We start from the raw sequence: 25,876 nt of genomic DNA, 5'->3' as shown, positions 1-25,876 counted from the left end.
AACTCTTGTGCAATTAATTCTGTTTAGTAGGCGCATAGAACTTCAAGGCTGATTCCCCAGAACCATTTTAACAAGCGTTTCCCAAAGAATTTGCAGTTTCTGGGATCCAGTCCTCTATTAAGTTAATTTATGCATAGCAAGGTAAAGGTTTGTGTCCGAGAGCCTTGTAGATAAACAGAAGCTGGTGTGTTTATTATGCTCTCAGAGACAACCAACCCTTCCTGCATAAATAAATTGCCACTCTTGTGGCTTATGCAGTGAGGAAAAACCAAAACAAATCATAATGCTGCAATAATAATGTGAAGTTTCAGCGAAAGCAGAGCTGCTGAATTTCACTGCGCTCTTCCCTATAATACGATGATTCGCATTCCTAGTCTCAACCCCACTTTGTGCGCTCAGTTTAACCTAATTCAAAAGCCTTTTCCTTTCTTGCGCTAGACGAACATCTCTCTCCAGTATTGAAATAATGAGGCCAGATTCTTGCCCGTCTTCCTCATCCACCTAAAGCACTCGGTCGTGTATTAACACGTCCTTCCTCCTCCCCTCCCTTAAAGAATAACCCTGACTCTCTGCCTTTTCCACCATTGACTGGAGCTATCAGTTCACTTCACCTCTCTTAATGTGTGAAATTCACCTCCCATATCATTCATCCCTATTAGAAGTTAAGGCCATGTGAGAGGACTACGCAGTTACTGTGCTACCTGATTGGATGTATGTTCAAGAGAGAGGAAAAGCTGTAGCAGATGACTGGCTGTCAGATTTCAGGGCATTCACTGACTCATTGCTCCTATGGCTTCGACTAGAATAACCCTCCAGAGATAGATGTCTTATTCTGCCTAAATATGGAACTGTCCAACTATCCCAGCCTATTATCTGTCTGTATTTCAGGGCCGATTTGAGGAAAAGTACACCGTTGGCGTGACTGTTTATACCGTCTGCAAATGGAGCTATTTGCGTGCATCACTGCAAAAGATATGCTATAATCCTGCTCAGAGGTTTTTCTTGGTTTGCTGTAAGTTGTTATCATACTATTGAATTAAGATCTTATGTAGTGCTGTGATGCTTAATAGCAGCGGTTGGACAGTGTAGGTCAAAGCAAAGAGATTGTCCAGAGAAGTTTTCCTGTTACCCACAGATGATGCATGAAAAGTTGTAATTAAAGCTGAAACAGATAAAAAATAATTAAAAATGATGCCAGTTTGCTGCTGTTTTGTTGACTTTTTAGCAAAGTGACACGTTCAATTTGCATATTGTGCAAATGTTACTGAAGTGTTAAATACCCAGATTTATGATCAAAATGATAATTTTTGTCTATTTTTGTAACTTTTTCTTGTTTTTATACTTTATATTTTTGTTTTTTTGGAACTACCTATTGTCTGTATTTATTCTGTAATATTAACTTCTTTCATACAGTAGGTTTCCTTCTTATTTGTCCTTTATATATGTATATTTTCTGTTAATGTGTTTAAATCTGAAAAGCAAAAATATATATATATATAAAAAAAGAATTATTTTTATGAACAAGTACTAATTTGATTACTGCATCTTTGAATTTAATAATTGGGTTGTTTATTCAACAAAATAAGACAGTTGCAGGTGTCAAAAATAACTCTTACCCTGAATATTATAAAATAATAACAGTCAAAATAAAACTAATGAAAAAAAGAAAAATGATAAAAAAACAACAATAATAATAATGATGATGATCATAATAATTAGAATGGGATTCTTTAAGATACTCTTAAAAAACAGAAGGAAGTCTTGACAGATAAGCTGTTGAACAAAGTGAAAAGTCCTCAAACCTCCTCACAGGTTTGATTGCATCTAATTTTTAATCAAGAGTTTTGTAACAGCCATATTAAACAAGCCTAAAGACCCGAGGTTGTGATCCATCTCACATGGGATAAAAATTATTGAAGAATCAATCAGTGTAAATTAATCCTCAGAGCACCCCACAGCCATTTATTAGGATCTTAAAATTGTGGTGATGTGATGATGTCTTTGGCTCTTCCCCACTTTACTTTCCCGTCATTAAAACCCTAAAGAGAACAAATATTGAAAATTATGAACACCAAACACACGCTGACAGCTTGTACTTATACTCACTCACCATTTGTTGCTTTTCCTTTAGAGTGATCAATCTGAGCAGCTCAGGCGGGTATAATCAATGTCACATCTCACCATAATGCATAGTAACTGTCTCAAAGCTGTTTTTATTAGTTTTGATTTGATCAGTTGACCAATCATAGACCTCATTTTGAATTTGTTTCATATCCAGCTTTATATCATCATGGACTCCCATTTTTTTACCCAGATTTATAAATTTCAAAACACCTTTTAATGCAGCTGTGAAGAAACCATATCAAAGGAAGATTAGGGTTATTATTAACCAACTCTGCAAATGACTGAAGTAGCTGTGAAAAGTTCAATTTTTGCCATTATCTATATGCAATTATAAAAGGCAGATATCAGTCTGAGATGGCTGTATTAAGCACTTCAAACCCTCTCTTTCTAATTTTGACGTACACATGCTGTGCACAATCAAAAATAGTCCTTTAAATCCTGCAGCTCTTTAAGCCGGAGCTGTGAAATAAGAAAGAAGTCTTCCTGTTTTTTATATCTACAGGCTAACTCTGTTTCGCTTTCCAGATGGCCTTTACCACCAGCTCTTGGTTCGTCTCTGTACTATATGTTTAGGCAGCTGCTTTCTACATTAGCTTCAATATCCACAGTCTATTGTTCTTTCAAACCTGTCACTCACTAAGTAGTTGTTATTTCTGTTTACAAAGGGAAAAAAAATGCTTGTTCTTCCAGTCAACACATCTCCTGTCCACACTTCTCCTCTGTGCCCTTCACCTCCCCTCGCCCCACTCAAAGCTGTCACCACTCAATAAGATGCACACACATGCACACACACACACACACACACACACACACACACACACACACACACACACACACACACACACACACACACACACACACACACACACACGTGCACACACATGCACACACATGCACACACATGCATGCATTTCTTCCCACTGATACTCTAACACACATGGTGTGGTACACATCAATTACCACACTCTCTAACCCCCACGCACCCACACAGACACAGAGACACACACACATTCACACTTGTATGCAAGCATAAATGTAAATGCTCACACACCCACAGAGAGCCGCACATAGACATGGCCTGCAGCTGTATATTTAGTGACACACACAGTGCCATTAGGGAGCTGAATGGAGAATCAGTGTACAAGGCCAGAGTGATTGTAAGAAGCTCACTCAAAGGTCTGGCGATTATTTTGGCCTCCACAGGAAATCATTTACAATAGCAACCCCCCTCCCCTACTTCCCAGTTCAGTCCATTTAAACAGGGTGTGTGTGTGTGTGTGTGTGTGTGTGTGTGTGTGTGTGTGTGTGTGTGTGTGTGTGGTACATTATATGCGAGTGTCAAGTCCCAGTATCTTTGGGGGTAAATTCTTTGCTGCGTTGTTTGTGTAGTTGAGTCTATAGCGTGCCGAGGAAGCCACACTTGTTAAGAGAATAGGGTGCTTGGAAGTGAGTCATACACAATGTGATGCAACACAGCGGAGCAGATTTGAATTATGGGGCAATGAACAATGAGGTCATCACAGGGCTGGGGGCATAAATCTCCCAGTATTGTGGTATAACACAACATTTCTTATCAATGGAGGAAACTACAGCCGGGTTTGAAAATGCATTATTGTTGAACAGACTTATTCAATGTTGCAAATAAGGGATGGGGCTGGTTGACTTCATTGGCTGAGACAATGGAAGGGGAATTCTATGCTATTGTTTTGAACATGGTTTTACTAGCTACAGTTACATTTTTGTTAAGATCATTTAAAAATATACTACATTCTTTGCAGATTATAAAAAGTTTCCCTTTCCTCCAGTATTTGAAGTGTTTGCATGCCTCTTACATCCACCACGCTGCATCCAATGATATGTTCCATATCTTTTCCCTCTTCAGCAGATTGTCCACAATCAGCGTCTGCTGTAATACCATCATCCCCAGGCCCCTCTTAAATTTCCTGCTTACTGGGCTTTTACTTTAACTGTATTATATACATCTTCCACTCCCTGCTCATCTGGTTCCTTTCAGCATAAACCCGGCTGAAAGGTAGATCTAACTCGTAGCGTTTTTTCATGCGACTGGACGTTTGAGGGCAAATTTGAGAAAATAATAATATCGTCATTTATTGTGCCTGTTCACTGGCACAGCTGGGATCTTGATTGATTTCGAATGGTGTTTTCATTCCAAGTCTTTGAGAGTGAGAATATGTGCCAGGGAGTATTGATCCGGAGCTTAGTTGATGGTGCAGTGTGATAGGCCGGAGGAGGGCATGGATGACTAGATGGTCATGCTTGATGGAACAAAGATATTAACAGACGTAGTCGTGATCAATGGCCTTGTAATGTATGTTTACATCATTTGCGCTGTTTTGTGTTTTGGCCCTCATGTTATTGAGCTGACTAGCCTTGTCCCAGGTGTAATTATAGCACCCACCTCTACCTTAGGTTAAATCCCCTTTGACTGGCTGCTGAACAATTCTGATTTGAGGACGCTGTTCGAACCTGCAGGGCTACAGTTAGCACATTCACAGCTCCAGCCGAGGACAATACAACTCATTTGAGATAAAAGCACCGTGTCCCTTTGGCGTGTATCAGCAGCCGTCAATTGGTCCCTGACGTATCTTTCACATTTTGCAATAAAAAACATTTTACCACCTCTGTGTTTTGCAAGGAAGCCTGATAGTGTCACACAAAGACGGATGAGCAGCACTCTGGCCTGTGGGCCTGCAGCAATAACTTACATGGACCGCGTGTCTGCTTTCTAACCATGTAAGAAATTGTGAGCCTGTTGCCCTGCAGTGTGCTTACGTGTGTTTTGAACCCCCTGATTGTGTCTCTTTCAGATTGATTTGATAGATGAGACAGCATCCATCACATGTATCAAGATGAGAGTGAGGGGGAATTGGACAAGGCCTTTTATTGTAGAGCGAGGCTGTGCTGAAAGCATCCTCTGATAAATGGTATTTGGTATTTTTGTACCAATCTTTGTGTAACACTCATGTCAGGCAATTACTATGGGCTGCTTTTATGGTTACAGTGATATACATTGGCATGTTTTTTCTTTGTATGTGAGCACTTGTATACTAAAACTCCCTATTGTCAAAGGTTCAGTACAGTTGATTAAAGTTCAGCAGCTCGAAAATCCAGACAAATCCACATTTTTTTTGTTTCATTTATACACCTTCCTTCCTTATTACCCATTTCTTTCTCTTTCTCTTTCTTTCTAAGATTTATGTGGGGCCCATAGACAAGAGTCTTTAATTTTATGCCTGGGTAGACCATACACACTATTGCTCCATACTCTTCATGCTAGTATCGAATCTGTCCAAGCCCAAGGCTAGTTTGTGGTTTTTGACATGAAGATATAGGGGACCCCACCCTTTAAAGGAAGGCACCACATTTCTTCATTTGGAGGCGCCATAAATCTCACCCAACAGGCACCGAGACAATTTCTGGTGTCTTATGGCGCAGTGTGTTGTCTGTAGCATAATTACAAAGGGTAATACACGAGAAACCATCATGAAAGCATAGTGTAGAGTCATCCTAATTACATACAGCAGGCTCATGAGTAATGGGGGTGACACAGAACATCAATACGACCACTGCCTCTCATAATAGAAAATACCATTGTTTTACTGTGAGAAAATGGTCAGCATCTATCATGTGGAATCTATTCCTTTTATTTTCAGGAAGACATGAGCCCAGAGACTTTAAAAAACTCTCCTCATCACATCCATCCATTGTTCAGTCAAGCTAAGTCACTGGCCGTACAAAGCCTTCTCAGCCGCAGCCCCTCCTTAGCGCAAACTGTAGTGTGTACGCGTTCACCATTTTACCTCTGAATTGAATGTTCTTCTCATCTCTGCTCCTCTGCTGGTTGCCCTCAGAGAACCCCTTTCACCTTGATTTGATCAAAATCTCTTTTCTGCTGTGAACTCCAACACCATTAAATCTGAACCCACTCTAGTTGCCGCCATGGTTACTGATTGTAATTGTACTAGAGCAACTGATATTATGTATTGCGCCCTTTTTAGATTCAGTTGATTGAAAACTGAGCCACCTGTTGACCTAAGAACATTAATTTTTGAAATGATTCTACAAAACCCAGGATAATATTTGAATGTTTAGTGCCATCTGGGCATTTCAACTACAATATGGCCAAGGTTAGACTGCTAACACACTGGAGTAAGACTAGGAAAAGATTGCATCTAAAATGTAGCTAAAAGTAAAATTAAGTCTGGACGTTTGCCGCAGGCTCCGACATTAAATATGAATGCACTACACTCATGTGGCCGTCCTAAAATTAATCCCCTTACTTTGCACACAGTTTCCTGCTCTATAGCACTCAATGTTGGACATAGATTGTGGAGTATGAAATCAGTCGGCTTTAATGTTATTTTTAGTGATGCTCAGCGGATGTTTTGGTATTGTGGAAAACTGTGGACCTGTTCCTTCTAAAAGCTGAAGAATGAATATAATTAGGATTTAATGACAAATTCTTCTTCAGGGATAAAAAACATGATAGTGCACTTCTGATGTTTATGCATGGACTCCTACAATGGCTGCATCTTTAATCTGATCTTTCCACTGCTGCACTTGTTCACATAAATGTGTCCTAATGAAAAAACTCATTCCCTTTCTTTAAACCTACTTGTTCCTTCATCACCTAGCCTGTGCTTCCACATATCAGATTATTTTCCACTTCTTGTGCTCAATTCCTCGTTCATTGATCCCCCCACTGTTGACCAGCTCAGTGTGAATTATGTATAACATGTTCTGAGAGAAGCGAGACTGGAGCGAAGGTGCTGTATTGGTGGGGGGGAGGTTAGCTTCTGACTTATTTCTTGCTGATGTTATGTTGCTTCAGGCAATTCTCTCGCATCGTAGTGCCTGCATATACATAGAGGATTTATATAATGTGCACTTATTCTGATGCATACACAATGAATAAATGTAAACACATGCATGGACACAAACAGTGCAGTGAATCCTTCTTTTGTTGCAGTCTCTACCCACCCGACCATAGAGATATTGCTCATGGCCTCCTGTGCTGGCTAATAGACCCAATTACTGCACAGCCCTGGCTTAGAGCTCCATAGAGGTCCAGACTTTGACACTTTGTATGGATGTGTGAGTGTGTGTGTGTGTGTGTGTGTGTGTGTGTGTGTGTGTGGGTGTGTGTGTGTGAGAAAGATAGTGTAAGGACGCACTTGTTTTTTCCTGCCTATGGAAATCTTGCATGGTGAGCTTACAAAGATTCAAACTGAAAATTCAAGGCCAAACAATATGCTGTATCCACGGCCTCATCAGTGCTCTCAGCAAACAGCAAAACACACACATGTACAAAAACAACAATAAAACAAAAATACAGTCTGCATGCAAAGAGTTGCACACACACATACATACATACATATCCATGAACATTATCAGTCACGATATATACACTCGCACTAGGACAAACTCTGGTAAGACGAGGCTGCAAAGTTAACCCTCAAGAGAATAAGGTTGGGAGCAGAGAAAGAACTGGACAGAGAAAAAAGAGAGGTGGAGTAAAGGGTGGGGGGACATATTGATGGAAAACAGGGGGGGGTGCAGAGAAGGTATAGGAAAGGAGACAAGGCCCAGATTAAGAAAGATATAAGAGACATTCTAACAGGGCATAACTGCCACTCTGCATTCTAGAAACAGAGCTAACAATTTCCTTTTCTGAAAAGTGTCTCTGGCATTTGGCTGTGAAATGCCACCCATATAAACCAGTTATCATGGCATGAGAGAGCTTTTTAGCTGTAAACTGCCAGCCAGCACAGAGATGGACCATTATAGACTTTGATACCCTGACACTTAAGAGGTCATTACGAAGCAGAGCACACATACGCGTGCACGTGCAAGCATGCACACGGACACACAAATACTAAACAAGCAATCAGGGGGCGAAAGTGGCTTGTGAACTGTCTGGTTCTTATGTTTGAGTGGGTTATGGCTATTCACACAATCTGGAGGGGGCCATTATTCACACTGCACCCCACATTCACTACATATTATGGCTATCTGTCTCTATTGTGAAAAATGACAGGGACTTCAGTTCACTGAGCTTGAATAACCCCCTCCCTTCTCTCTCTTTCTCCCTTTCTCCCTCGGCCTCTCTGTCTCCTCTCTATCTCTGTCTCTTCAGGACTAGGACGTCCAGCTGCCATTGAGATGTGATTCTCTGGGGTTTCATTTCACTTTGACAAAGCAAAGCACACTTTAACAGGTAAGAAAACATGACCCGAATGTCTATCAGCGAATGGGAATACCAAGTTTCCCACCCAATGATACATTTTGACCTATTAAACAAGGGATTTCTGACTTAGAATGAAATCTTATTTACAGCAGGCTTTTATTAAGGCCTGAAGCACAGTCACGCTTATACACACCTGGTGTGTTGTTTTCGTCGACTCTACAGTTCCCATTATGCTTTTTTAGATCCCAAATATGACCCAAACACTCTCCCCTGAGATCTCAGGGTTCCATCTGTGCCAGGAAGTGCTCTAATTGGCTCGACAAATGTGTCCTCTTGAACTGCTAATCCAATCAGATATGACCCAGCGAGCTTCAAAAAGAATACGTAACAGCATACTTCATGCACAAATGCAACAGCAGAATAGAAGAGAATAGGTTGTTTAAAGACAATTTGAGTTGTTGGCCTCAGAAATGGAAGAAAATCGAGCACAGAAATGAAACATACATCAGATTAATTTCAAACAGCATGCTGTGCCTTGAAGGCATCAGCCGGAGTTAAACCACAAACGTAGACCTTCATTTGCCCATGAAGCTTTTTTTCTTCAACTTATTTACAGTGTATTTACAAGCTTAGCTGGGCCTGTAAATGTTGGATTTACGAGCTCCCTTTTAATTAGAAATACCGTCTTCTAGAGTTGGGCTGATGAATTACACATTCAATTTATTGACGATAGAAGAGGGTGCAGTTATTGTGTATTGACAGCTAGTCAGAGTATCCCAGCTGTACATCAGTTCTTCACTAAGAGGAGAAATATGTTGCATTTTCGCTGCATAAAAACCCCAGGCCATGCTCTCATGTGGGATCCTATTCTTAATTGATTAGACTGGCGGAGAGTAATGTGAATGATGGAGCTCCAGTTCACTTTCTTTTTCTCACATTTTTCCTGATTGGTTGTAGCAGTTTTCTCTTCAAGTAGTAAAGTTGTATCTACTTAATGGCCAAGGTCATCTCACTGAAGTGTCGTACTACTCCTCCAATATAACTTTAAAAGAAACACACAAGGACATGTGGGACCCATAATCTAACAATATCAATTTTAAGTTGTAATCAAACTTTAATACAGAGCATGATGTAAACCTAGAGAACGCATGACGTTGGTTTATGTGTGTGTGTGTGCATGGTGCACTGTATTTGTGTGTCCATTCTCACACACTTCCTGTCCAGTGTGTGTCACCCAGCATGCTTTCCTTCCTCGACTCTCATATGACTCTGACGGCTTGCTTTGAAATCTAATTCTGTGATATCAAGGCTGCTTTCTGTCTTTATTTCACTGAAACAATGAGTGAAAAGAAAGAACAACAGGAAAGGGGATATATCATTCTTCATAGGGGGGATGTTTTTTTTTTTGTCCGTGAGAAACAGGTGTTTCCCGCTCCGCATGCACAAATGCACAACCTTCATTTACCACATTACTAATGAGAGTGCAGATTGAAATACAGCCCGTATCAGTTTCATTTGGTTAAGCAACAATTACATGTAACAGGGAGTCGCATGGTAGCGCAGAACACATCTGCATGGATAGATAAGCAGAGAGATGCTCATCTGGACACTGTGCTGTCATATCAAACGAAAAATATTTGTTCTTTTTAAAATGAGAGTTATGCAGAGTATTGAAAGGAAATGTATATAATGTGGAAATGGTAATGAAGTGTTTGAGGATCGGTCTCTTGTAGCCCTGGGTGATGGTCTATTAAATTTTAAATATTTTTGACTTAAATTATTAAAAATTACCTCAGCTCTTTCTAAAATTACATTTATTTTTACACACACACATGCACACATAAACAGACCTTCTTTCCCCTGCTGTCAGCCCCCCTCCCTATGAATACAAGCTTTTGTCTTAAAATGTGACCTTTGCCTTGAGTGGAGAGGCTTTTGTCCTAAAACAATAGAGTGCATATTGTAAACCATACCAGTCAATGCCGTCCACACAGCTGCCGCAGACTGGGTGCAGATCGTCTAGGGTGTTCAACTGAAGGCTTTGAGAAAGGCACTTGTGTCCTACGCGCGTGTGCCTGTGTATTTTTGTCTGTACTGTCTGTGTCTGTAAGAAGCTTGCCTGTTCTCCAGAATCAGCAGATGGGCCTGCGCAATTAGATGCAACCTTCCTCCCTTGTGTGCACACATGCACAAATGCACAAAAACAGATACACACAAACCCACACACCCCACCCAGGACTGGGCATGAAGCAGATGTCTCTGAAACACTAGACCTGACAGATACTGTAATGGATGAGAAAACTGTGGAATGAGAATAAAAGTGCAAGGGCAACCATTAAACATCAGTCAAAAATTTAATCCACACTACGCCTGTCTGTTTGTCCTTCTATCAATCCATCCGTCTCTCTATATATCCATCCACATATCTGTAGTCATGAACCGGCATAGAATACCATTTGCCTATCTCCGTACAGGGTTTCCACATTTAGCTGCATCACTCATGTATTGACCTGTAGTAACAGATCGGCTCAGAGGAAATGAGCTCGCGACTTAAAGGTCAGACTTTAAAAATCGGAGTACTACAGTAGCTGTGAAAATCCTGGGCTGTTGAAATCCCCCAACAACTACCGTCATCGGCTGCGACCTCTGGGCACTTAACCTTTAACTGTTCCAGCGGAGCAGCTCAGTGGCCAATAGTGCGAGACCATGTCTCTGACTGCGCCGTACAGCTCCCAGGTGTGACTGCGTTAATGTGTGAACGCGCCTCGGCCTTCCTCCCCCTCAGCCGTTCACTCAAACATGAATGTGTTTGGTTCCAAGTCAACGAGCCACCTTACTGAGGCTTATGACTTGATAGTTTACAAATGTGTGGCATATTTGATTGTTGCTACAGCTTTGGGCACTGAATTCATTCTTAATTTGGTGTGCAGCGTCAGTGACTGTGGATATGTTCAGTTGATCTTAGATTTACTCTGTTTATTGTTGATGGATTGTTATCATGTCTGATGCCTGGTGGCTGAGTATCCTGTTTACTGTGCTAAAGATACCAGTCTGTCCCCTATGAGCTCCTTTTTTCCTTCCAAAGATCCAGACAGGGCAGCATGGGAGCAAACACACACACGCCCACACAGCTTTGTGCACACCTAATGAAATACACACACAATGACGTAAATGCACAAGCAAAGACTCACACGCATACACCCCTTACACTCACACCCAAATACTAAGCTACCCCCACATACCATCTACAGAGCACACACACACACACACACACACACACACACACACACACACACACACACACACACACACACACACACACACACACACTTGACAACAGGGAATAGCCCACAGAGATGCTCTTTGTCAACAACTTGGAAGTAAGCAGCTATTTAGGGCCACTGTATTCCTGGAAGAATAAGCCATCTTAGTTGTGTGAGAAAAAACAAGTTGTAGCGGTTACTATCACACTTTCTCCCCCCCCCCCCCCCCTCTCTCTCTCTCTCTCTCTCTCTCTCTCCCCGCTCTCTCCCTCTCTCTCTCTCTCCCTCTCTTTCGTGTCCCTACTGTGTCTTCTCCTGTTTGTGCTGTTGTGCTCATGAACCAGTGCTAATTGTGTGAACTGGAGTACAGTATTGTGAATGTAGATTTCTAAGGGGGCTTGTCGTGATGGTGAGCAGATGCATCCACAGATGTTTTCCCTCCGTGTGTCTGTTTACCAGTTCAATTATCCCTATTGCAGACTGCGGAGATTTGTTGATTTATTTAGGCGCTTCAGCATAGATTCCAACAGAAACACTAGTTAGTGAAGTATTACAAACCTGTGTTAACATCAGTCTTTCTTGCATCAGACACTGTTGCTGTTTTAATACATTTAGGTTTGAAAATTGAAGGGAAGAAAACGCAAATGTCAAAATGTAATTATAATGTATTCCACCCTGTTGCATTATGCAACATGTTGTTTAAGAAAAGGAGTCTGACTTGGTCAAAGATTGCATTTAACAGCACTGGTAAATACTGTGAAAGCATATGTTGCCATGCCAACATTTAAGAAGGCCACTGAGTTCATGTCTTCAATTTTAAGTAAAAATATGCAAACAAATAAGTCAGACTTATCCTTTATGAAAGGGACTACATCACATTCATGTTCCTTATTGTAATTGTAAGAAAGATGCCACCGTCTTCCACACGTGACCCTAATATTCAACTCTTGTTTTCTGAACATGTATCCATCCAGAATTTCAATTTGGAGAAGGAAATCATTGTTCCAGACTCCCTGCCACAATCTGAATTTGAGATCTAAGCAGCATTAGATGAATTTTTGATCAAATATTTCCCACTGGCTCAATTAAGCATTGATGAAAGAGGGGTGAACGCAGTGTAGCACACCCTAGTTTCTTTTGTTTGAACTTTGTGAAAATTAACCGTGCTCCTGTTTTGACTGTTATATAAAACTGTGACATTGTAGAATACAGAGTGTATTGTGTGGGATGGCATGGAGATGTATTTATACAAAAGAAATGAGAGCCTGTTTAGGTGTTAAAGCAGCAACATTGTATAGCAACAATGAGATGTACTGTGTATGAGGTATGACATATTGTATGTATGTAGAGAAGAGATACACATTGAAAAATCTATTACAGAATAGAGATGCAATGTAACATTTGTGGTCCACCCACTGCTCCTTTGAATTACTGTATTTTCAATGCATCTGCCTGCTCCGGTTTGTTGATTGGAATACATCAACACACCAGGGATACGAAACTGCAATAAGATCCAGACCTCCAGCCTGTGTGATTTGAATATAAAATGATTAGATTATTGATTTTGGTTATTTGGGTCTCCCGCCCCGAGATGATATTGTGGCAGTGCAATCACCGCAGCTGACATTTAGCACTGTGTTTACCTTTGCTGTCTGCATTGATTGCTTCAAAATCACCACCCATACATCCCGCTCGAGCTCATTGTATCACCAGTTTTATGCTATTTCAGAAAGGTGATGGATGTAGCTTATCAAAAATGCAACAGTTGTGGTCTGTGCCGGTGCTGAAAATAACCACATTGCCTTGCAATCACGGAACAGTGGTTCTTACAGGCTTGCATTTCAAACACCATTGAATATCATTATAAAGATAGAGGATGCTTTGCAAATAGGGGGGTGAAATAGGCCTTAAACATATGTTTCACAGCACAGGGATGATATTTATAGCTTCCTGATGAGGGTTGGAATTTAAATCCAGTGATTTAAAGCTGAAAACTACAGCTCAGCCTCAGCCCAGCAGGGAACAGCAATAAGTCTTGATTTTTATGTATTAATGTTCCAGGTGCGTTTCTCACACTGAGTAACCACCACTGCACCTCTTTAATCCCAGTAAACTTTGAAGTAAATCTGTTCTTCAGTTGTGTTTTTTCGATTTTTGTTCCCAGAGAAAAGTGAAAATGTAATATCTTACAAAATGCATTTGCTGACAAATACTCCCATATCACTGTGGACATCTGTCAGGAGACATTTCACACACATCATCGCTGTGAGCAGCACAGTCGGCAAAGTGACTAGAAAAGATTGTAGCTTAATGTTACTCCTCTATATCTTTGCAGGAAATGTTTTCAACGATGCGTTGTCTAACACAAGAGTCAAGGTGAAAGTCGACAAATGAATGCATGCTCATCTTAGTGAGATCTCTCTGAAGATCTGGCGCCACATCCTCAGCAGTTAGACAATCCGGCGTTAAGTGCCTCCTTTTATATTTATATACCAGTGTTGGTGCTTATGCATTATTAAATTATGAACAGGGCCCAGTAAACGCCCAAGAAAGGCCTTTTTGAATAAATATTTCAAGACTCTGATATACACAGTTCATATCTGCACTGTAATGCAAGAGGGAAACGTTTGGTCTTAATGTCTTATGCACCAATCACTTTTTTCTAACTGAATCATCTGCATACAGTCATTTTCAACTTTATTTTGCTGATTAGGAACAAATCCTTAAAAGTTTCAGGGGTACTTTCTAGCATTTGGAAAGGGAACAAAACCCCCCTCCATACTGAATATATAGGGAACTCATTATCGAGACCCTGAGACTCCACTGAAGTCTTTTATGTGAGGTTATTTTGAAATGGGGAACAATGAGTGTAGAGGACCTTGAGATGGCAAATATTTTCTTTCACAGATTGAAAGCGCGGGTTAAAGAGGGGACAGAGGACGCTGCACGAGAGAAAAAAGACAGCAAAAATTAGGCAGTAAAGGGGGAGGAATGGTTAGAAGTAGAGAAGTAAACAAGACTAAATGGAAGATAAAAATAGGGGAAGTAAAAGCTCAAACAGAAGAGTAGGCTACATGTGAATATTTGAGCGTATTCTCCTGCTAACCGAGCCCCGCTCTTTCATGAGAGTTTAAATCTAGGCCACGAGTGTCGGATCCTGCCGGTTTTTCTGTCTCCTCTCTTTGATGCAGCATCATTCACTGCTGAGGTGGCTGTTCTCTTTACTGTACAGGACAACTTTCTACCTCTCCGACCCCTCTCTCTCTCTCTCTCTCTCTCTCACTCTCTCTCTTTCTTTCTCTCCTCTCTCTCTCTTTCTTCCTCTGTCTCTCTGTCTCTTCGTCTCTCTCACAAACACAATCACGCACACACAAACTTTGCCTCTCTCTGCCTCTGGCTTTAAGGCACAGCATTGACGGATCCATTGTGACAGTACTGGGTTCAGAGCACAGTGACAGAGAGGAGGAAGATGGCGATGGGGGGAAGAGAGAAAAGGGTGGTATGAAGGGTAAGACAGATGAATCAAAGGGAGGACAACAACAGCGGTGGCAGTGGAATCAACATCACTGCATCTCCGGTTGACATAATTGATTGTATCAGAGGCAGTTTTGTAAACCATTAACTTCCCCCTTATGGGTTCGTTGGCTGCACTGCCACACAGGATGGAGAGACTGAGTGTGCATATGATGCTGTGCTTCTGTGTGTTGTATTTTCATGTGGCACAGCTGTTGATTTATTTACTTTTGTTTTTCTTGCTTTGTCATTAGCCATGGTTTATTACATTTTAAAACCTTCTTATATTTTACAAATATTCATCAGTCATGTATTTGCATTTTTCCATTGCTGATGTAAAGAGACGAATAGCAGAAGTTGGGAAACAAGAGGACTGAAGTGTGAGGCGTTCTTACTATTCTAGTGAGTAGCATCCAATACTGTACCCTATAGCAGTGTTTCATAGATGGGGGAGTAGTATCACTGTGGGAGAACTGTAAGGGGAACTTGAGTTTTTTTGAAAATGTCACTTTAAAAATATCAATCATGCACATTTCCAAACTATGAATCCATTAATAAATGATATGAATGAAGTTACAGTGAAATAACCTATGTTTGATATTTAATATCACTGTTTTTAAAGCAGGCTTTAACTTGCATACACTGTTAAGTCTTAAAACAAACGCAAACAAGTCCGAGTTAATGTGTGCTCCTGATGTTGTTTACATTCATTAATTGTGCAGGGAAATTAAACAACAGGTACATTAAGCAAGCGCACCTCATGAGGTGTTTTTCAATTAGAAGCTCTTTGTTAAGTAAGTCTGTCACTGATGTTGCAGCTCTTCAATGAACTTCTACATTTAGCCCTTTTCTATCTAAAATATTTTGTGCTGGTTGGGGTTAAGTTGTCTGAAAACATATTTCAAATGAGGAAAATTATCTCTTCTCTCAGTGTTTGGAAAATCAAATCTCATCATAGATTTAAAAAAAAGTCATCATCAAGCAGGATTAATCTTGCTTCACCTTTTTTTTTCCCTCCAATGTGATTTATAATTTATGACTCATAATTAAGACAGTGCCCTGTTTGAGAGACAATACTCATTATTTTACAACAGTTAGTTCCAGCCAAGTAATCTGATTGGACAAGAGGCACTCCAATAGTGCTCATCTATGGGACAGCGCATCACTAGGACTCTTCACTGTATGTATCACTCCTCCTCAGTCAGGTATCCGGAATACTGCTAATTAATATTACAGCAGTCAGTGTGTGTCTGCTTTACTTAAAACTGGTACATCTGAATCTCACAACACACTCTGATCTCACTTGTTACATGATTAATTAAAACACACACAAATATACATGATACAAAGTAATGGTCTGTGGTGACCATAGACATGAAGCAGGAGTGCAGGTGAATGTTTGGGTTGCTTGGATACAGTCTTATTTTCAATTAGATTGTGTAATGAACTGTGTGGGTGGAGCAGAAAAATACTAATATGCTGTTGGTTTTTAGTTTTTATTATTATTTGCTGCTTGTTGAACCTTTATATTAAAGCAATATTGCAGTCAAGGTCATGATGTTGGACTGATTATCAGCACTGCTGTGATTACCCTCAGCCTGCAGCCTCGTACTGATGACCATATTACAGCAGTGCTGGTATTCAGGACAACATGTCTCCCTCTCATGTGATATTACCTAACTAAACAATGTAGCTCCAAAATGTGTTCTAGAATCAGGTCGGGATGTCCAAAATGTGATTTAGAGATTTTAAGAGAGTTTATAACTGAAGTCAGATTCATCTCCTAGCTCAATGTTGAACAATTAGGTGGCAAGATTTTGTGTTTTGACTTTATAGGAAACTGTTGTATAATTTATCATCAGATATTTTGGGATTTTTTTTTCATGACTCTTTGGGGATGAAAGCTCATGGTTATTAGCTTGCGTTTACACTCCGCTCAACTCATTTTGATCCTTTTTGGCACTCCCCCTCTCTCCTGCAGCTTCCTTCCCATCATCTCTTTATCCATCTCTTTTTAACTCCACCTTTATCTCATCTCCCCTTTTATAACATCCTCAGCATTTTTCCATCCTTACCTCATCCCTCAAACTCCTCCTTTATCTTCTCCCCCTTCCTTTTCATATCCTTCATTTTTCCTCTTTTCCCTACCTCTCCCTCTCCTCCCCCTTCCTCCTCCCTGCTCTGTTCTCTCTTGCACATCTCCGCCTCAGCCAGGCTGTCTCATGAGGAAGGCAGGGCGCGTAGAGTTGATTAGACTGGAGCATTAGAAAGTTCAGAGCAGAGCAGAGCGCCGTGCCTAGCCGCCAGGCGGTGAGGAATCAAAACAGCAGTGCCTTACAGACGAGGTCGTCGGCGGTAGATTTTCAGGGTGGTTTTGGTGCATCGGATTTCTGGGAGCGTCCTCAGAGCAGCCAGAGGCAGTCATGCGGAAACAGCAGTGGTCCGGTCAAAGCCGGAGTCTCCCCAGACGCAATTCTCTGACGGGCATAGAATGTCTAACATGAAGGGAGAGGATGAGGTGCGCAGCCCAGAGCTTTCAACTACTTTAGTGAGGAAATGATCTTAAAGGGAAAGATGTCTTTAAAAGGAAAATGAGTATTCCTCCAAAATTTCAAAAGAGGACAAATTTGGTCATGTCTGGTTTTTTAACACCAGTTCTTCCGAATCAAAAAAATGAATGCTGTCATTATTTCATAAAAGAGCAATATAAAAAGCGCAACGAGAAATTAAAAAATCCACCACAAATCAACCAGCATACTACATTTGACAAGACAGCCTCAAACTGCTGCTGTTCATTTTTCACCGTTGACATTGGATTGAGACCACAATGACCAAAACATGTCACACTGATGTAGGGGTGACCTATACCTTTAAGGCTCGACTCCAGCACTCTGCAGTTCTTTGCTGTGAAGCTGCACAAAGGATTTATAACCAGTGCTGTATGAAATAAATTGCCGGCCAGGCCACTTGTCTTCGGGGCACAATGACAATGGTGCACATTCCTACAGTGAAACTACCCCTCACCCCAATCCCCCTCACACATGTGTGCACACGCCTCTGTATGTGTGTGCGTATATACAGTCAATGTTAGAAAATAGCCAGTGGGAGCAGCCATACTGCATGTGGCTGTACCAGCAGAATGGATAGTGTCAGAAAAAGAGATACAAGCTGACATGACTGTTTAGTCTTATCGAGTTAGAACTTGATGTGTGTAAACATGTGACATTGACTCATTATTAATTATGATTTTAATCTGGTCCGAGAGGGCTTGTATATGACCCCCCTCACCCCCTTCCCAAAACACTCAGTTACATGCAACAGTGCAGATACATGTTGTTAGTGACATGTCATGACATTTATCTTGGTGGTGGTTGACAGTATGTTTTTCTGGGCCTCTGGTCACACTGTTGGGCAACTCCCTGCTAATCAGTGTCTTCATCTGAATCTGCAAATTATAAGGCTGTACCTTCTCCCTAGCACTCTTGCTGGTGTGAGTTTGCATGTTGTATTTGTGTGTTTTTGTTGGTACAAATGTGTGTACTGGTGCTTGTTTGCACGTGCATGTCGTGCATGGGTCTTGTGTCTCTTATTATAGGCCACAGGCCAGACTCCCACCAAGTCCTATCCTGATTAGTCATCTCTTCAGCCCCACACCGCCAAATTAGCTACCTGAGTGTGTGTTTGTGTGTCGCTGTGTCTGTGTGCTTGGTCACTCTAATCAACATTCTCCCAGCCTGTCTACCTGTGCTGATGATAATTTGCTACACTACCTATAACCACTCCGTCACCCACACAGCCTCATTCCAGCCCTCTCCGTTGCACACACAAATACACACATACACAACCACACACTCACACAGAAACGGTCCGTCGTGGTTAAACCTACCCTAGCAAGCCAACTGGAGGTAATTTACCGTAGCTTGGCGGACACATGCCATTTTAGTGAACACGGTGCATGGCCCCCTGAGCTTTGTTCTGCTCAGACTTCTCTCCAGTAGAGCAAAGAATGAACAACTGAAGATACTAAAACGAGGGAAGAAAAGAGCAGGCGAGGAAAAACTAAATGAAGAAAAATGGTGAGGGAGAAAAAAAAAAAGAAGGCGTAAGCTGCAGAGCTTCTTCCTGTGCAATTACAGTCTTCTGCACAATGAAGTGGTATGAATAAATAAATAATAGTAGAACACGGACGATAAAGGCTTCAGTGTGTTATTATTTTTGGACAAACACATCAATCGTCACTCTAAATAGTTGACAAATATAATAAGAAATAACAGGTTTCACTTATGATGAGCATGCTTTCTTTCAAACTGTCACAACTGAAGAATTGTATGTCCTTTTCTTCTACTTTAATTAGAGAGGACATTTACATACAGTTGCAGATGTGGTACAAAAGACTAGACTTTTATTGTATTTTGATAGTTTTCCTTTTGTTTTTTGTGACACACATACATGTATGTCCTCCTACACCTCCCCATGGTGTAGGAATACGCACACACACATGTCCGACTACCAACCGAGCAAGGACACATTTGAGACTCACTGCCTGGAGGCTGAGGGACTATAGGGCATCTGGTCTCCTAGTGATAAGCATGCGTGTGCTTGTGAGTGTGTGTGTGAATGTGTTAGAGTGTGAGGGTGTGCACATGTTTATGTGTATGAGGGTGTGACGTGCATTGACAAGGTAGCCCAATCCGGTCAGCACTCATTAGTGGAAGAGTGAATCCCCGGATGAGGAGATGAGGAGTGCTGTGACAGGCAGGACTCTCGTTAGGGGATTGTACACACACAGATATGCACGCACGCACGCACGCACGCACGCACGCACGCACGCACGCACGCACGCACGCACGCACGCACACACACACACACACACACACACACAGGGTCAGACTGCCTTGGTTGCACAGAATCAGCCCAACATCAATTAGTTCATGGATGCATGCGATATAGTTTGTGTGCAGTAGCCCCGGCAGCAGCTCTTTAAATGCCCTGCCCTCCAGGAAATGAAGATTCAGGGCAGGAAAATTTAGGACATAAACCAAGTCAATAATGTATGCAAGACTATCAGGGAGCAGACTGTCCTAGTGGTACACTAAATAACAGGTTGAGAAATAACTCATCATAATAAGGTCACACTGATAATTTAAAAATCCTTTTTCTCACATATTGTGAAATTTATGAACTATAAACTTTGTGGGTACAGTATTCTGAAAAGAGCATGGTGAATGGCAACAATAAAACACAACACTGCAGGTCTAAATTTTAACAATTAGCTTTCTCTATAAAGGGCTGAAAACTCTGAAGCACATTACCAGCTGAAATAAAATTAATCTTAGTTATAAAATTGTTCACATTAAAGGTTAAGTGCTAGCTTAAAGAAAACCAGAACTGCACTCATTTTTGGCTTATTGTACTTTAAATTGCTAATTTGTGTTGTTTGCAATCAATTTTTTATGGCCATATTGTTGTGGGGTTTTTTTGTATTCCCATATCTATAGTCTTATGTTATTTTATTATATTGCAAGCTGTATTTTTTTTTATACATGTATTTTATTTAAAGACCACACAAAAGATAAGAGTTGAAAAATAAAAGAAATGATGTCTTTGTGCAACACATTAGTTTTATGTTGTAAAACACTATTCAATAAATGTCCCTGTTACAAAAAAATCCAGTTACAAAATGCCTGCCTTAAGACATCTAGTAAGCAGCTGTAAGTGGGGCAGAGGTGGACAGAAACAGCAGGTACAGGAGAAGACTTGGATTCAGGGGCAGCTATTTGTTTGGGTCTGATCCTGCTTATTAGTCGATGTTTTGCTCACTTTCAGGCAGTTGCTGCTTTTCTGCCAGAAAGGGTCTCCGGTGAGATATAACTAGCGCAGGATAGGAAATATTGAGTCAATTTAAACTATATGGCTCCATCATTCCTTATTTTTAAGCAGTGAGTAGATTTAGACGGGACATCTGACGTTACCCAAACCTTTGTGCTCAAACAACTGATCATTACGGAGTGTAAACACATCACATATGTTCTGATAATTAGCACCATTACTGCCTGTTTATTCATAATATATTAAGCAGTCAGCACATTAAGCTAATGAAAGGAAACAGGTTACAGAAACGGGGTTGAGCTCTAGGCGATCACCATTGTCTGTGCATTGTGGACTGTAGATAAGACATACTTTAACATTGTTATCTGAGCATATGGGAGAATGCAGCCCTGTTGAATTATGAACACGGCTCAAGTGATTTTGAGTTTACATTATTCCTGGACTGCTCAAGGCTGTCACGCAAACATTGTATGTAAAGGCACCGAGAGCATGCTGGAAACTAGAGGGTTAATTAACTGATGAGTGAAATGATGGTGCGGCATACGGGGTGATGGAATAGCTTTTGAATTATGGAACAGTGGAATGCTGTGGCTGGTGGCGTCCAGCCATATGTCAGCGTATGCCTCCTGTGTCTAGCTGGGGACAGCTGGTCAGATTGCTCATGTTCAACTGAGTTAGGGACCAATCAATCAAAATGGGGCAGCTTGTTGAGTTGTTTAAGCGGGGGGCAAGAAGAAAAGCAAGGGAGTCTATTGTGATTCTATCACTTTGGTGCCTTTATGGATCTGTCAGGAAGTGTAAGTAGATGTTAAATCACTCTCCATGTAAACAGTGACACCACTTGATATCCAGAAAGGTGAAGGTGTTACAAAGTGAAGTGTTCCAGGTTATTTTCAAATCGGTTTCAGAAAAAGTATTTTGTCATCCATGCTATTATTCTGGTGTCATGTGATAACAAGCTTACTCCTCTTCACTCTGTTCGTCCTGTTTTGTTCGGCAACTGCCTGAATTATGTTATTAGTAAACAAACATGGTGGACAACAGGACGGGACAGTGTCAAGCTAAACAATGCTGGCTGCTTAGCCATCTGGTACATCCATTGTGGTAGCACTTTTTGTTGAACTTTTCTCCTTTTCAGTTTTATTGTTGAAAACTTTGTTGGACATGTCATGTAAACACTAACGTTAGCGCACCAAATCAACAACAAGTTGGAACAAGTTGTTCCTCTATTTCTCACTTCAATTTGATTTTATGCTTTGTGTTTACTGTATGGCTGTGTTTGTTCAGCTTACTTCTTCAGTCTGCTTGCTTTTGATTGGTTATGGTTTTGATTCACATGACAACCCACAGAGTGTGTGTTTGTCTCAGGATATCTTAGCGTAAATATTAAATATGTTTAATATATATGATTTCAAATTGGGTTGGCCATGATCATCCTTTGAGAAAGCATGGAGAGTAAAATCACTCTTAACAACTCACACCACAGGTCAATCTGGCAAGATAATCTTTAAAACCATTAGATAATCTGGCCTTTGCGGACTTTTTTCAGAAGGGGGGGAATTGGGCCCAAAATTGTCCCGATTATCTTGTAGTGTGTACCCCACTTTAGTAAGCCTGAATGCACATATCCTTAATAAAAGGTCTGTAATCCAGACTTTCTATATGCAAATGTTTTAGCTGACTTCTTTCATGTTTTTTTCTGTTGTGTGCGTCTGATGGTTTTTTGTTAAACTTTGTGTTGCCGCTGTTCTTGACCCGGTCTCTCTTGGTAAAGAGACCTCTGATCTCAGATTGACTAATCTGGCTCAATAAGTCATGAAAAATTGGATGAAACACAAAGGCTTCACAATAAATCTAAGACCTCAACCTAGTTTTGACCATATGTGTTGGTATTCAAGTCAAACCAACCCGCTTAGCTCCAATAATGTTTGACTGTTGTTTCCTTAAACACAATAATCATAAATTAAGTTCTAGTTTCATGGAATTGTTTTGACAACCTTAAAAAAGACCAGAGTCAATATATAACCCCAGATGACTCCACAGCTCTTATAATGCTTTTGGTCTCTGGTTTGGATTTGTTTTCTCAGAGATTCAGATTCTGCAGTGTTCATGCCTCTGGGTATATCTGTCTATCTGTCCTGTCTGCGGTGGGAGGCCTTTTGTCATTGTAGACGATCATATGATGCATAATGCATGTGAAGTAGGTCTGTAGTGGTTATAGGAAACTCTGCGTCATTCTGACAGTTTCTAAAAATACAAATAAAACCTTGTTTTCTTACATCAGTAGTTGTAGACGTCCAAAAATATCCGAGAGGAGAAACTGTGCCAAAGCAGCTATTTGCCTTCACAGCGTGGCATGATGGAGATAGCTGGCTATTGTCTTCGTCTCTGCTGTGCCAAAATGATATGGTCACTCTGATCAATAGTCTCTGTTACACATGATGTATTTCCCAGGGCACCGGCTGTCTGCTTTACTCCATCTGTCCCTGGCTGTCGCAAATTTCTGCAGTCCCTTCCTAACTCAGTCACACACACACACACACACACACACACACACACACACACACACACACACACACACACACACACACACACACACACACACACACACACACATACACACACACACACACACACACACGCACGCTTAGCACCTGTTTATTTGGAGCTGCATGGGTTCCCTTGAGAAAAGGAGACATTCATGAACAAAAAAGGGCTGTTGGTACCTTTGAACTACTCCCATGAAAAATTATGTTTATTTGACTTCAACTAGGATGATTGCATAATGAATTTGTGCTGCAGTGACCCCCCTCTGACGAAAAGAAATATGATACACACACAGCAGGGTGCTAAAATGTTAGTACATCTTCATTAAAAAGTCAATTTGGGAGTGCAGAAAGTAAGTGAGTGAGTTGTTTGTACACTGGGCGGGAGGGCGAGTGATTGAACAACACTGGTCAGCTTAATCAGATAAAAAAAAGAAATGATGCTTATCAGTGTGTCACTGCTATAACTAATCTCAGAGACCATCCACTTATTAATTGTTTATCACTGATGGACCATGAAATGAACAATTAGATAGGAACATCAATACATTTCACACTTTGATGCTGATGTGGAATATCAAGTGAAGTGGATCCTAACACAGACAGCAGCATCATTATGCAAACATTAAGCACCATTTTATCTGGTTTTTCTGTTTTTCCCCCTACAAAGCCAACATTAAGCATTTTTTCTTGCATATCCTTCACAGATTTGCTGTTTATGGATTAATCAGCGTATGGTCTGTTGTGGTGTGAAAAATGCATTTGAACAAATGTTCCTGTTTTTTTTCTCTTTTTGTTATCCTTTTGTAATCAGTATTATCCATGATTTATTCCAGCTGCATCAGAGCTTTAAGTACCACACAGATCGCATCAAGCTTTTTATTCCATGTGAGATCATTTTGGGCCCTTAAGACAAAAAACAGGTTTGAGGAGAGCTTAATGATGGATGAACTACTTAATAATTTCTCAAACAAATGCCTCACAGCCATTGAAAGTTACATAATGTGCAAGGTTTGTCATCTGAAATGTGTAAACATCCATGATTAAGGGATCAGTCTTAAGATTTTTAACCTTTAATTTTCATGATACCCTGAATGTGATTCTCATTGTGTCACACTAGGGCTGTTATAGGGTATCCATAAAAAAACACTTAAGTTAATATTATGCTTCTTAATCACTCCATGCTCTCTATATTTCCCAGCATCATTTATGAAAATTATTGATTCCTGTCTGGTACTCAGTGACATAAGTCAGCAGGAAGCTGCATTGACCCGAGTAAAGTGCTGTTTGTTAAAGCATCAATCTGCCATAAGTTAACAGAGTAAAAGGATGTGAGGGAGATATTTTTCTTTATATTATAAACACAGTTTGTTGTTTAAGCAGCTTATCTTTAATGATCAGGAAGCTCATTTGTGGCTTGAAAGATAATTTTTACGGATGCAGTTTTAGAAAATGGGGCTGTTGGGTCTCTGTCGCAAGCGCGTGGTAAACTGTTAATAAATCCGAGCCAGTGGTTTTTTGAATTTGTGAAAATTCACAGTTTACCAGCAATTACAATAATTAGACATCAAGTGTTTGCTGATGATATCTTCATCTGCAGCTGAGGATAGAGGAATAAATACAGTCAATTTTTCAACAGAAAATATGTGTGGTGTATAGACTGTGTGCTCCAAATACAGATGCATCAAATACACATAAATGTCACCCCATTTTGTTTGGTGTTGGCATCTAAGTAAACAAACCCTCTCTGTGCTTCCGTTCGCAGGTCTGTATGGTGTCAGGGACACTGAGCTGTGACAGAAACAGCTCACCACAGGAGCGTCTGGGCTCAGCAGGAAGTACCTCTGTATCTACTTCCAGGTCAACCTCAGACGCCATGTGGATCAGATGCCTGCTCTTCGTCTCCACCTTGTTTGCTCCCATTTCCATAGGTAAGAGACAACACTTACTCAACACAGACAGAAACACATACACATCATAGACATTGTGCTGCATCACAGACCTGGGGACTTACAGTAATTTGATGCTGTGTCACAGAGGCTGCTGTTGTGCCATCCATCCATCCATGCATCCATGCATCCATGCAACCATGTAACCATCCATCCATCCATATATCCATATATCCATCTATCCATGCAACCATCCATCCATCCATCCATCCATCCATCCATCCATCCATCCATCCATCCATCCATCCATCCATCCATCCATCCATCCATCCATCCATCCATGCAACCATCCATCCATCCATCCATCCATCCATCCATCCATATATCCAGTCATCCATCCTAGCAGTACCAACCAGGTCCCCAGCCTATCACAGGACTAACATATAGACAGACAACCAGACAAATTCATGCTCACACTAACAGGGAGAAACCTAACAAGCATGT

General features: G+C 40.8%; 1 protein-coding gene across 1 annotated transcript in view; it reads left to right on the top strand.

Moving 5' to 3' along the window:
• adgrl3.1 (adhesion G protein-coupled receptor L3.1) overlaps positions 1-25,876 on the top strand; it is a 122,116-nt gene that overhangs the window by 4,009 nt on the left and 92,231 nt on the right. Inside the window, exons 3-4 of the mRNA XM_034687696.1 lie at positions 8,282-8,362; positions 25,249-25,414. Coding sequence (XP_034543587.1) covers positions 25,255-25,414 — 160 coding nt within the window. The 5' untranslated portion in view covers positions 8,282-8,362; positions 25,249-25,254. The remainder of the gene's footprint in view (positions 1-8,281; positions 8,363-25,248; positions 25,415-25,876) is intronic.

This window comes from Notolabrus celidotus, chromosome 7 (genome assembly GCF_009762535.1).
Source record: "Notolabrus celidotus isolate fNotCel1 chromosome 7, fNotCel1.pri, whole genome shotgun sequence".
NCBI lineage: Eukaryota > Metazoa > Chordata > Actinopteri > Labriformes > Labridae > Notolabrus > Notolabrus celidotus.
Note: the sequence above shows the minus strand (reverse complement) of the source record. Positions and strands in the feature narration are given on the sequence as shown.